Source organism: Balaenoptera physalus, assembly GCF_965194825.1.
Source record: "Balaenoptera physalus genome assembly, chromosome: 13".
NCBI lineage: Eukaryota > Metazoa > Chordata > Mammalia > Artiodactyla > Balaenopteridae > Balaenoptera > Balaenoptera physalus.
Window position 1 is genome coordinate 64,297,765 of NC_138892.1, and position 13,291 is coordinate 64,311,055.

Sequence of the window (13,291 nt, forward strand, 5' to 3'; positions counted from 1 at the left end):
TCGTTACTTTTGCCCTGGATCTTAGTGCTTTTCTGTTTTGTTTTGTTTTGGGTTTTTTGGGCCGGGCCATGCAGCTTGAGGGCTGACCAGGGATTGAATCCCGGCCCTCAGCAGTGAGAGCACGGACTCCTAACCACTGCACCGCCAGGGAATTCCCTTAGTGTTTTGTTTTTGTTTTTTTTTAAAATAATGTCTTTTTATTTATTTATTCATTGGCTGAGTTGGGTCTTCGTTGCTGCGTGCAGGCTTTCTCTAGTTGCAGCGAGCGGGGGCTACTCTTTGTTGCAGTGCACGGGCTTCTCATTGCGGTGGCTTCTCTTGTTGCAGAGCACCGGCTCTAGGCACGCAGGCTTCAGCAGTTGTGGCACGTGGGCCCAGTAGTTGTGGCTCGCGGACTCTAGAGCGAGGGCTCAGTAGTTGTGGCACACGGGCTTAGTTGTTCCACGGCATCTGAGATCTTCCCGGACCACGGCTCAAACCCGTGTCCCCTGCATTGGCAGACAGATTCTTAACCACTGCGCCACCAGGGAAGCCCTCCCTCTTAGTGTTTTTAAGAACAAAATATTCTTATAGAGGATATAAGAAAGAGGCTAATGTTATTGAAGTGACTCTGTCCTTATGCAAATATCTATATCCATGCTGACCCGTGGGAATTTGGTTATTGTTACAATTTCCCTATTGTCTAGGATATATGTTTCTACAGAGACCTGGCTGAAGCTCTTCCAAGAACAGTAGCAATGATTATTCTAACATGCTATAGACTTGTATGTCACCATGTTGCTGAATAATAGAGTAGTGAGCCTTTTATGTATAGTATTTGAAGTTATTTATTGGTTCCATTTTCTTTTTTCATATCATTTGAGTGTATCTCAGAGTTTGAATAAGCTAAAATTACTGACTAATTCACAGTTCTGAAAAATGATATTTACCATCTCAACTTGCCTTAGGACTATATAATGGCAGTCATTTTTTGTACTAATAGTGTTTTGGATAAAATTTAAACCTTCATGCAGTTTTATTCAAGACATATTTATAGAGTTCCTTCTATTTAAAAAAACAATATACTAGATACTAGAGGGTAAGAGGCAAAGTAGATCTGTCCTCTCACCTCAAGAATCTTGCTATCGAGTATGATTTATAAAATTATTATAAGGCAGAGGAAGTGACTGTGCTGATTGGGGTAAGGCTAGGGCAGTTCAGGAAAGGGTTCTTTGAGGAGGTAGTCTTTTCACTTGAGTCTTGAAAGGTGAATATATTGAGGAAGGGATAACAGTCTAAGTGTAAAGAAAAAATATATGGTGTATCAAGGGAGTAGAAACTGGCAATGGCATCATTTTGGAGATTCTAGATCTCTCTCCACATTCTATGAAATTAGGCTTCTCACCCTCAGAGAAAGAAGTTACAAATAAATAAAAGGGAATAATAGAATGAATTTTGTGATGCTAGATTGGAGTCAGAAGTATCACTGTGAATTTATAGTTTAAAAATATATATGTATATATTTATAAATTTATATATAAATATAAATATATATAGGTAGATATAGAGATAAATATAGAAATATAGATGTGTATATATGTGGGTTAATATACATACATATATTTCCTAGTCCTGTCCCCTGAGAGCCTAGAAGCAGTGACATCTCAGTAGCAATGAGTACACCTAATGTCCAGGTCTTGGTTTCTCCAATAAAAGGAACCAGACCTCCTTGGAGAAGTGGTTGATTCCAGAGCTGGGGCAGGGCAAGCACAAGATGAATCTGGAACATCTTACAGAGCTAGAAAGTGAGGAAGTGCTTAAAAAAAAAAAATTTGGTGGCATTTTGAAAGGACACCAGAGACAAGCGGAAAGAGCTCCAAATGGCCAAGGTAGAATAATCTATGCAACAAAATAACATAACCCAGGGAATAAAATAATCCAGGAATTATCATAACCCAGAGAATAAAATAAATATCCATGAGTCTATACTAGTATATATAAGTGATTGAATAAATAAATGAGGGAGAAAGGATAATTCTTCCTTATAGAATAATTCCAATTAATAAATGTAGAAGGAATGAGGGCAAAAGAAAATCACCATTGGAACACCACAGTATGGGACTTCCCTGGTGGTCTGGTAGTTAAGACTCCATGCTTCCACTGCAGGGGGTGCAGGTTTGATCCCTGGTGGGGGAACTAAGGGATATAAAGGGAAGAAGATAGTCACTGTACAGTGGAGAAACATGGCAGGTACCACCTTCACCAAGTGATCAAGGTTAACATCATCAGTAATAAGATATCAAAATCATGTATCTTCTGATATGATGCACTGAGGAGGCATATCAGCTCTGTAGCATTCTTCCCCAGATTCTATAACCTCAATCTAATCTGAGAAAACATCATATTTTTAAAAAAAACAAACTTTTTTTTGAGCATTGAGAGATGTTCCAGGCTTATCTTGTTTTGTTTCATCTCTTTTTTAAAAATTAATTTATTTATTTGGCTGTGTTGGGTCTTGGTTGCGGCATGCGGGATCTTTTGTTGTGGTGCTCGGGCTTAGTTGCCCCCTGGCATGTGGGATCTTAGTTCCCCAAACAGGGATCAAACCCGAGTTCAGCTGGAAGGCAGATTCTTAACCACTGGACCACCAGGGAAGTCCCCATCTCTTTTTTTTAATTGAAGTATAGTTGATTTATAATGTTGTGTTAGTTTCAGGTGTGCAGCAAAGTGATTCAGTTATACATTTACATATAATATCGATTATTCTTCAGATTCTTTTCCTTTATAGATTATTATTAGATACTGAGGATAGTTCCCTGTCCAGGCTTATCTTGTATTTGCCCTTCCCCAGCTCTGTATCAAGCACTTCTCCAAGGAACCCTGGTTCTTTTTATTGGAGAAACCAGGAAACCCAAATTAGGGACAGTCTACATAATATCTGCCAGTACTCTTCAAAGTGTCAAGGCCATTCAAGGCAAGGAAAAACAGAAGAACTGTCAGAGATTGGAGGAGCCTTAAGGAGGCACAACAACTAAGTGCAGTATAGGGTCCTAGAATAGAAAAAGGACATTAATGAAAAACCTGGTAAAATTTGAATACAGTTTATAGTTTATTTGGTAGTACTGTACCAATGTTAATTTCTTAATTTTGATAATTGTACTGTGGTAATGTAAGATAAAGCTAGGTGAAAAGTATATGGAAACTTTTTACTATCTTTGCAACTCCTGTGTAAATCTAAAATTATTTCAACATCAGGACTTCCCTGGCAGTCCAGTGGTTAAGACTCTGCGCTTCCACTGCAGGGGACTAGGGTTCCATCCCTGGTCGGGGAACTAAGATCCCACATGCCGCACGGCCTGGGTGAATTTAGTCACTATTTTTTGTACAAAAATATACCTTAGAAATAAATGTAGTTTATATTCTAAAAAAACATTATGTGGGAACACATTTCATGTTGCTTTTGCTTACAATTTCCCTTCGCACCTTGAAGTTTTTTAGATTGTTTTTTTTTCTTTTAATTAAGTCTACAATCTATTTCTAAAAGATAACATTTTTTCTTAACAAGTGAGTTTGTACTTTGTTCTCTGTTTTGAGGTTATATTCAAGCAACTATGCCTCTTGCACAAGCAACCATCTCAGGAGCAAAAAAAAAAAAAAAAAATAGAGAGCAAGAAAGATATGACTGAGATTGGATTTTGTTTTTTAATTGGGGTATAATTGCTTTACAATGTTGTGTTAGTTTCTGCTGTACAACGAAGTTAATCAGCTATATGTATACATATATCCCCTCCCTCTTGGGCCTTCCTCCCACCCTACTCCTGATCCCACCCATCTAAGTCACCACAGAGCACCGAGCTGAGCTCCCTGTGCTACTGTACAGCAGGTTGCCACTAGCTGTCTATTTTACACATGGTAGTGTATATATGTCAATCCCATGAGATTGGATTTTTAAGAACAGGATTTTATTAGTGGCAATTCATTTGCTTTTGTCCCAGCCTTGTTTCTGGGAGACAGTTTGCTTGGTTAGGTAAAGTTATAGATGAATTTATTAGAGCTGTTTCCCAAGCAGCTCCAGGCCTCACCCTAAGCAATCTCTTGAGGAAGCATATACCTGGGGCCAAACTTCCCAGTGTGTCATTGCCCAACCCTTTATTTTCAAGGACCTTTGTTCAGAGATCTTTATATCTAGGCTATAGCTCACCCAAAGGGGTTTAGCTGTTCCACCTCAAGCTACCTGGTGTGATAAAAGAACTTTGAACTGGGAATAGCTCTGGCTCTCATCCTGACTAGCTGGTGAGTTTGGGAAAGTTATTGGGTGTTTATGTGGCTTAATTCCCTTACTGTAAAAAGGGGGATTTGATTACTTGATTTCTAAGCTTCTCTCTTGATGTAAAAATCTGCCATATGTATCTGAAACTGAAGGCATCTTCCTCTTGGCAAATAGTTCCCCTTTCTATGTATGCCATTATTACTTGCTGTACCACTGTCCCAGTCTCTGAGGCTAGGTTAATCTTAGAGTTATTTTTGTTATATCTGTTTCCTTTAACTCTTGCACAAAGTTCCACCAATCCAGCAGTTCTTCCTTCACAGTTGAAGTTTGGGTTTTGGAGTCTGAACACTGAATTCTGCCTGGGCCATATGTTAGCTAGATGACCTTAGGCAAATTATTCAACCTCAATAAACCACAGTTGGCTTTTTTGTTTGTTTGTTTGTGTTTGTTTTTTAATGGAAATAGTCTGTCTCCAGGAGTGTTGTAAGAATTAGAGTTAGTAAGTGCCCGATAAGTGATAGCTGCCGTCATTATTTGTATATGACAATGCAATGGATTGGATCTTAAAGTCCACTGGGCCTCTGGAAAAAATATTCAAGGATATTGTAGCCCAAACCGAATACATCCTTCTGGAAGAGTTTTTTTTTTTTTTTTTTTTTTTTTTTTAAAGGGTTTTTTTTTTTTTTTTTAATTTTTATTTATTTATTTTTATTTATTTATGGCTGTGTCGGGTCTTCGTTTCTGTGCGAGGGCTTTCTCTAGTTGCGGCAAGTGGGGGGCACTCTTCATCGCGGTGCGCGGGCCTCTCATTATCGCGGCCTCTCTTGTTGCGGAGCACGGGCTCCAGACGCGCAGGCTCAGTAGTTGTGGCTCACGGGCCCAGTTGCTCCGCGGCATGTGGGATCCTCCCAAACCAGGGCTCGAACCCGTGTCCCCCGCATTGGCAGGCAGATTCTCAACCACTGCGCCACCAGGGAAGCCCTGGAAGAGTTTTTTTAGGTGTTGTACATGCCCTTTTCACTCTTAACAGGGTTTCTAGGATTAAGGAAGTTGTCCTAAAGTCTGAGAATGGGACTGTCATCTGAGACAGAGTGGGTGAGTTGGGGGAGGTATCACACATTTAATGGAAGCCCAGAAAGCCGAGATATTCATGATGGGAGAGTATTTCAAGCAGGCCCAAGGTAACTTTAAGTTTCTCTGAAATTCTTTTCAGAGAAACTTAAAGTTACCTCTGATGCTAAACTTAAAGTTATCTCTGATGCTAACCATTCTGGGAAGATACTTACCACCACACTCTTACCGAAAGATCATTTGTGTGGGTTGCAGCTAGGTGAGTTCAGAGATTTTGCTGCCCGGTTTTCGACCTTGGCTAAAGGTGATGGTCTTAATCATTACTCATACTCGTAGTGGAAAGAAAATTGACTTTGGAATCAGACAGAATATGGATTTGAATTCCAGCTCTGCTACTTTATAGCTAAGTAATCATTGTAAAGTTATTTAATATCTCTGAACCTCGGTTTCTTCATCACAAATGTAAGCTAATAAAACCAGTCCTTTAAAGTGGTTATGAGGATTGAGATGTGTGCTTTGCGTAACTAGATGTTTTTAGTGTTTTAAAATGTTCCTTTCCTTCTAAGAGTCTGATTTTTAACCTTTCAGCTCCCTGCTGTGTATCACTAGGATTTTTCTTGCTGACCTGTAGATCTCAACATGTGTAAAGCACAACTCCTCATTTCCCCTCGTCTTCCTCTGTTTACTCTCTGTTAGTGGCATCAACAACCTTCTAATGGTTCAAGTTCGATGATGCCACCTTTGATTCCTTCTCTCACCCTAAGTCCGTTTTATTCTAAGAACTCTCAATTCTTTCTTCCCACTTTTCCATTCCCACCTATGCTAATTTAAACCTTGATTACCTTTCACTTAGGCAGTTTTAGGATCTTCTTGACTACTAAATAAGACTCCAATCTTTTCCTGTCTTATCAAGTTACACACTGCTGCAGAATCAGCTTTTATTTTTTAAATAGTTTATTTATTTATTTTATTTATTTGGTTGTGCTGGGTCTTGGCTGGGGCAGGTGTGCTCCTTGGTTGGGGCAGGTGTGCTCCTTAGTTGCGGCTCGCTGGCTCCTTAGTTGCGGCACGTGTGCTACTTAGTTGTGGCCAGAGGGCTCCTCAGTTGCGGCAGGTGTGCTCCTTAGTTGCAGCTCGCTGGCTCCTTAGTTGCAGCACGTGTGCTACTTAGTTGTGGCCAGAGGGCTCCTCAGTTGCGGCAGGTGTGCTCCTTAGTTGCGGCTCGCTGGCTCCTTAGTTGCAGCACGTGTGCTACTTAGTTGTGGCCAGAGGGCTCCTCAGTTGCGGCAGGTGTGCTCCTTAGTTGCAGCTCGCTGGCTCCTTAGTTGCGGCATGCATATGGGATCTAGTTCCCTCACCAGGGATCGAACCCAGGCCCCCTACGTTGGGAGCACGGAGTCTTAACCACTGCGCCACCAGGGAAGTCCCAGGATCAGCTTTTAGAACATGGCTTTTATTATGTTACTTGCTTTTTCAGAAACTCCCATTGAGACTGGGTAATCCACTACAGAGCTCTTTTCTTACAGATGTGGATATTGAGGCTCAGGGAAATCTTTTTTTTCATTTGCCATAAAGGTCACGCATGTGCTAGGGAATGACACATGACAACTAGACCTCATCTCTGCTCACCCACAGACTAGTTCTTTCCGCTGTTGGAATATGGTCCAGATTCCTTAGCGTTGTTTTCTTTGTTGCTGTTGTTGTTGTTTTGGCCGTGCCGCTCGGCTTGTGGAATCTTAGTTCCCCAACCAGGGATTGAACCCGGGCCCATGGCAGTGAGAGCACTGAGTCCTAACCACTGGACCACCGGGGAATCCTATTAGCATGGTTTTCAAGGCTGTTCCCAGTATGTCCTCATTCTGTCTTTCCCTACTTTAACTTCTCTTGCATCTAGAGTCTAACTCCATTAAAGTATCTTTTGTTGTTTCAGCTCCCTAGCAGTGTAATGCTGTTCCCCCTATCTGAGATGCACTTTCCGCCTCCTGCCCTCACTTGATGAAATTCTGCCAGTTTTGTAAGTCCCTAGTCTTCCCTTCTCTCCCACCATGCCAGGAAATCAAGTCCTGTACTCCGAGAACCTTCATTGCCTCTAACCACATTCTGTCTTGTGCTATAAGTATTTGTGTGCGTTAGCAAGCCCGACAGATTATATACACAATTTGGAAGTAGTTACTCAGTAACCTGGTACCAGAGTCTATCAAAAATCATGTGCTGATTCTCACCTTTGTATGTTTCACAGGGTGGCTAATCACATTGCTAAGACATAACAGTATGCTTCTGTGAAGATGTGGTCAGGGTGTGAGCCACGTCATTCCTTGAGTATAAAGTGTGCTTATCCTAGCCTTATACCAAGATAGTTGTTCTGACTTACCTTGGCTTTCTGGCGGAGAGTAATCAAAATCACAAAATTGGACTTGGGAATTAAAATCCTTTTTCTTTATCACATTCAGTCCCTCAAATAATTAATGCTTTTCCTTTTTTAATGAACAAGTATGAGAACATATATTCTGTATTTTTTTTTTTGATCCAGAATTGATCCCTTTAGAACTGACAACATTTATACCTGTACTTACATTGGAAGCATAATTGTACCAAATAATGTCTAAAGGTGTTGTTCGGTATTTCGTGGACTTGGCTTAAAGGGTCATTATTGTGGTTATACATAATTACGTTTAGCTGAATAAACAGCTGTGTCATTTTCTTGTTAGAGAAAGGCCTGGCAAGGTCTGGTAGGTCTGTCAGTTACAAACTGGAAAGCAGATAGACAAATGTCATATATTATTTGATACACGCAGGTTTATTTCAAAGAACATGTGTAGAATTAAGGTTATTTTATCCAGGGAGAAGAGATAATACAAAAAACTAACACTTATTGCTTACTTATTCTATGTCAGGGTCTTTTTTTTCTTTATCTTATTTATTCCTCATAAAGATACCATGAAGTAAGTACTGTTGTTATGGATGAGAAATCTAAGTTTTAGGGAAGGACACACAGCTTTAAGTAATGGGGCCAACACTCCCATTTAGTGCATGTGTCTCTTGACACCAGAGCTCCTTACCATAAGAGGGTTCAATGTTGTCTTACAACATGGGGATTTAAACAAACAAACAAAAACAACAAAACTAATGTTTTCAGACGAGGCTTTAGTGGGGAGAACAGGTAGTACAAATGGGAAAGTAGTGTGGTCTTTTTGGGTCACTTATCACTTACTTTGCATCACAGGACTTTTAGTGTGAAATGGTAGCCCACGTTGCTTGGTTAAGCACATTGTGTGTTCTGCTGTTGTCAAGGCTGTTGGAAGCAGTGCCTGATGAACCATATATTCTACCAGATAAGTTATGCTCTGTGGTTGTCAGGAGAGCTGCAAGTAGCACTTTCATTTATATTGTTCAGTCTTCAAATAAGGAAACTACTGACTCATTTCTAATCTCACCTCCAACAAAGGTTGGAACTCCTTTGATAATTACTGGGGCAAAAACAAATAATCCAGTTAATGGATAGGGTCTAGGTGATGTCAAGGGCATGGCTTTATGTGTTCTTTGACTTGAAGCCAATACTACTATATTATACTTAAAATGTTCTTCATACTACTATAATATGCCTAGTATTTTAAGTATATTAGCTCCTTAAAATCCACATCAAAAACCCTGTAAGGGTAGGTATTCTCATTTTACAGTGAGGCAACTAAAACTGAAAAGGTTATATAATTTGTTCAAGGTTACAAAATTTTGATTTCATTTGAAGTCTACCTTGCCTTAAAGCCCATGCTCTTTGTATTATTCTATGCTGTATCCACAGCTCTCTCCCCAGCACCAAGTGGTCATTGCTACAGAACTTGGGGAGAGAGGGCAGCCAAAAAAACTTGGATGTAGGTAGAACCTAATTTGGACCTGACTCTACAGAGATGCCAATTGTACTTCCCCTGGGATGTAACTCAGAAGAGTGGGACATTTCACTCCAAATGTGACTTTGGAACAGGCTCAAGTTCAGGGAAAGGCCAATCACTGTTTGCACAGTGGGGTCAGTCATAAAATGATGGAAACTGAAAGGGACCTTAGAGATTACCTGATCTAACCTTCTCGTTTTACAGGAAACTACAACCCAAATTCAATCATCTGACCAAGGTTACAGTTTTTGAGAGAACCGGTAGAGGACTACAGTCTGCTGCTCCAGGGCTCTCTGCTCTCTCACTTAACACCACACCGCTGCCAGTCCTTGGATGCTGGAGAATCCTCTTCTGTGTCTGATATTCTGACTTTCTTTATCCCATAGGTATTTCAGTATCTGTAGACAAGATGGAATCAACTCCATTTACTAGACGGCAATGGACTTCACTATCATTGAGGGTTACGGCCAAAGAACTTTCTCTTGTCAACAAGAACAAGTCATCGGCTATTGTAGAAATATTCTCCAAGTAAGTGCTGATCCTGGTCCAAAAGGACCATCTGTCTTGAGCAAACATTACCACCTGTCAGGGAGATTGGTAAAGGAAGTACATGGTGTAAAATGGCTTTTCTGAGCACCTTCTGGATTTTAAGTACCATGCAAGGCTCTGTGGAGAAGGAAGATGATAATAATCAGGAGACACATTCTCTATATTTGAATTTTTGTTCAGTTGGGGAAAGAAAGAGTTATAAACACAAAAGATAATTATAAAACACATTAGTTATTAAGCAAAATGTCAGCAAGTCCAGAATGAACAGGAGTAAGGACTAGATATAAAATAAGAGAGCGAGAGTGACCACCATGGGCAGAAGCTAGTCAGGAAGGCTTTCTGGTTGAGATGAATTTTGAGGTAAGTTGTTTTTTTTTTTAAATGATTCTTTTAAATTATTATTTATTTATTTATTTATTTTTGGCTGTGTTGGGTCTTTGTTTCTGTGCGAGGGCTTTCTCTAGTTGCGGCGAGCCAGGGGCCACTCTTCATCGTGGTGCGCGGGCCTCTCACTGTCGCGGCCTCTCTCGTCGCGGAGCACAAGCTCCAGACACGCAGGCTCAGTAATTGTGGCTCACGGGCCTAGTTGCTCCGCGGCATGTGGGATCCTCCCAGACCAGGGCTCGAACCCGTGTCCCCTGCATTGGCAGGCAGATTCTCAACCACTGCGTCACCAGGGAAGCCCTTGAGGTAAGTTTTTAGTTGAAGGGAGTATTAGGTGCACTCTATACCTGCATTGTCCAATAGGGTAGCCACTACATATGTGGCTGCTTAAATTTAAATTAATTAAAATTAAAAATATTTAAAATTCAGTTCATCAGCTGCACTACCACATTTCAAGTGCCAATAGCTACATGTAGCTGGTGGCTACCATACTGGACATCACAGAGACATTTCACCATTGCATAAGGTTCTGTTGAACAGTGTAAACTATGTAGGCAGACTACAGCCTACTGGCTGCCTATTTTAGTAAATAAAGGTTTATTAGAATATAACCATGTCCTTTTGTGTATTGTCCATGGCTGCTTTCGTGCAGCAGAGTTGCAGCAGCAGAGTTGCAATAGAGACCATATGGCTCTCAAAGTCTAAAATATTTACTATCTGGCTCTTTAAGAAAAAGTTTGCTGACCCCTGCTCTGGACCATGAGTTTTTTGGTATGAGGGCCCCTTTCCTGCGTATTTTATATCCCTAGTGTGGAGCATGGTGATTAGAACATAGTAGGCACTCAACAAATCTTGAGGGAATGGTATAAGTTAATAATATACCAGAGATGGTAAGCCCATTAACTTCACTCAAATAGAGATGCCATAGAGCTTAGGGCAGAGTTTACCTCACTAGTAGAGTTTGTTAATTAATAGGAAGCTATGATACATTTAAGAGAAGAAAGATGGTAAAGATTTGAAGAAAGTGATTCTGTAGCTATATCTAGAATACAGCTAAATACCAGTAGGAAGTTTCTGTAATCTGCACTGTCACCTTTTCTTCAGTGACAAATCCATCAACCACCTGCTCTGTGGAAAACACTGCCCTTCCATCCTGTTGACCATGGTTATCACTTAAGGTGGCGTGGAGGTGGGGTGAGACCGCATAGCTCTTTTACCTTCTATGTTATGCTTTTTACATTGCTGTAATTTTTATGTCAAATGTATTATTCTTATCAAAAAAAGAAAATCAATAAAGCTATTTCAGAAAAAAGGGGTCAAGCTCTGGAAAGCTATTAAGACTTAATTCCTGATCTCAAGGAATGTAATACTATAGTTTAGTATAGTTTGTATAGTAGAGGAAGTCCCCAAACTTCCTTCATCTTAAGAATCACATAAGGGGCTTCCCTGGTGGCGCAGTGGTTGAGAATCTGCCTGCTAATGCAGGGGACACGGGTTCGAGCCCTGGTCTGGGAGGATCCCACATGCCGCGGAGCAACTGGGCCCGTGAGCCACAACTACTGAGCCTGCGCGTCTGGAGCCTGTGCTCCGCAACAAGAGAGGCCGCAATAGTGAGAGGCCTGCGCACCGCAATGAAGGGTGGCCCCCGCTTGCCACATCTAGAGAAAGCCCTCGCTCAGAAACGAAGATCCAACACAGCCAAAAATGAATAAATAAATTAATAAAAAAAAAAAAAAGAATCACATGAGGTACCTGTTAATAATATGGTGTTCCAGGGAGTTCCCTGGTGGCCTAGTGGTTAGGATTCCGGGCTTTCACTGCCATGGCCCGGGTTCAATCCCTGGTTGGGGAACTGAGATCCCACCAGCCAAGTGGCATGGCCAAAAAAAAAAAAAAGGGTGGGGGGGAATAATATGGTGTTCCAGTTATTGCTATACAGGAAAAAAAATCTTCAAAATTTAGTGGCTTGCAATAATGACAATACTTATTTTACTGTGAATCTCCAATTTGGGCAGGGCTTGCCTCTGTTCCCCTCACCATCCCCGGTATCTCAGAACTGGGGGCCGTAGTCATCTAAAGGCTTACTCACAAGTCAGGCAGTTGATGCTGGCAGTCATCTGGGGTCTCAGCTGCGGCCACGATCAGAACACCTACATATGGCTTTTCCATGTGGATGCTTGGCTTGCTTGGCTGGGTTCCAAGGGCAAGCATCCAGAGAGGGAGGGAAGGAGGGAACAAAGAAGGAAGGGAGTCAGGGCCAGGGGTTGTGTAGCCTTTTATGACCTAGCCTCAGAAGTTATACAGTATCACTTTTTCCACATTCTCTTCATTAGGACCAAGTCACTAAAGCTGGCTCATATTCGGAGGGAGGGGAATTTGACTGTACCTTTTGGTGAGAGAAATGTCAGAGATTTGGGGGGACATGTTTTAAAACCATCCTAAATGGCTTCTTAGGCTCCTCCCTTAAAGATTCTGATTCGATATATCTGGGATGGGACCCAGGAGTTTGTGTTTTTAACAAGTATCCTAGTGATTTTTACCTTCAGGGAAGTTTAAGAAGCACTGGTAATGGAAGAGAGGGACTTATGAACTCAAAGCCGTGAACTTGAACGTAAAGCAGAACAAATAAGGTTTATTTGTTCAAGAAATGGTTCAAGTAAAGGCTTGTGGAAGCTGAACATGAATAAAAGGAATAGGAAAGCAAGGAGTCAGTCGAGCATGGAGAAATACAGAAGGGAGAAAGGACTGGAACAGTTCAGTTAGGGCCAGATGCTGGAAGGCCTTGAGTGCCATGCTAAGTTTAGGATTTAGTTAGATAAACAACAGAAACAATGGAAAGTTTTTATGATCAGGCTTGTATTTAGTGCCCTTTTTTTTTTTTTTTTTTGGCTGCGGCATGCAGGATCTTAGTTCCCTGACCAGGGATCAAACCAGTGTCCCCTGCGATGGAAGTGTGGAGTCTTAACCACTGAACCGCTAGGGAAGTCTCTATCAGGCTTGTATTTAGAAAGATGCTTCTGGAAACAATGTAAAAGGTATATTGGAAAGGTGACAGATTGATAGCATGGAAACAAATTCTGAGGCTCTCTTGAGAACCCAAGTGAAAGCTATTGAGGGTGGGGGACAGGAGGAGTGGAAATGAAGGGAAGGA

The 13,291-nt window shown here is 41.2% G+C and overlaps 1 protein-coding gene across 4 annotated transcripts in view; it reads left to right on the forward strand.

Annotated features, from left to right (window-relative positions):
* LIMA1 (LIM domain and actin binding 1) overlaps positions 1-13,291 on the forward strand; it is an 86,357-nt gene that overhangs the window by 20,578 nt on the left and 52,488 nt on the right. For all 4 annotated transcript variants that reach the window (XM_082421334.1, XM_082421336.1, XM_082421335.1 and 1 more), the window contains one exon: positions 9,594-9,735. In XM_082421334.1, coding sequence (XP_082277460.1) covers positions 9,617-9,735 — 119 coding nt within the window. In that variant the 5' untranslated portion in view covers positions 9,594-9,616. The remainder of the gene's footprint in view (positions 1-9,593; positions 9,736-13,291) is intronic.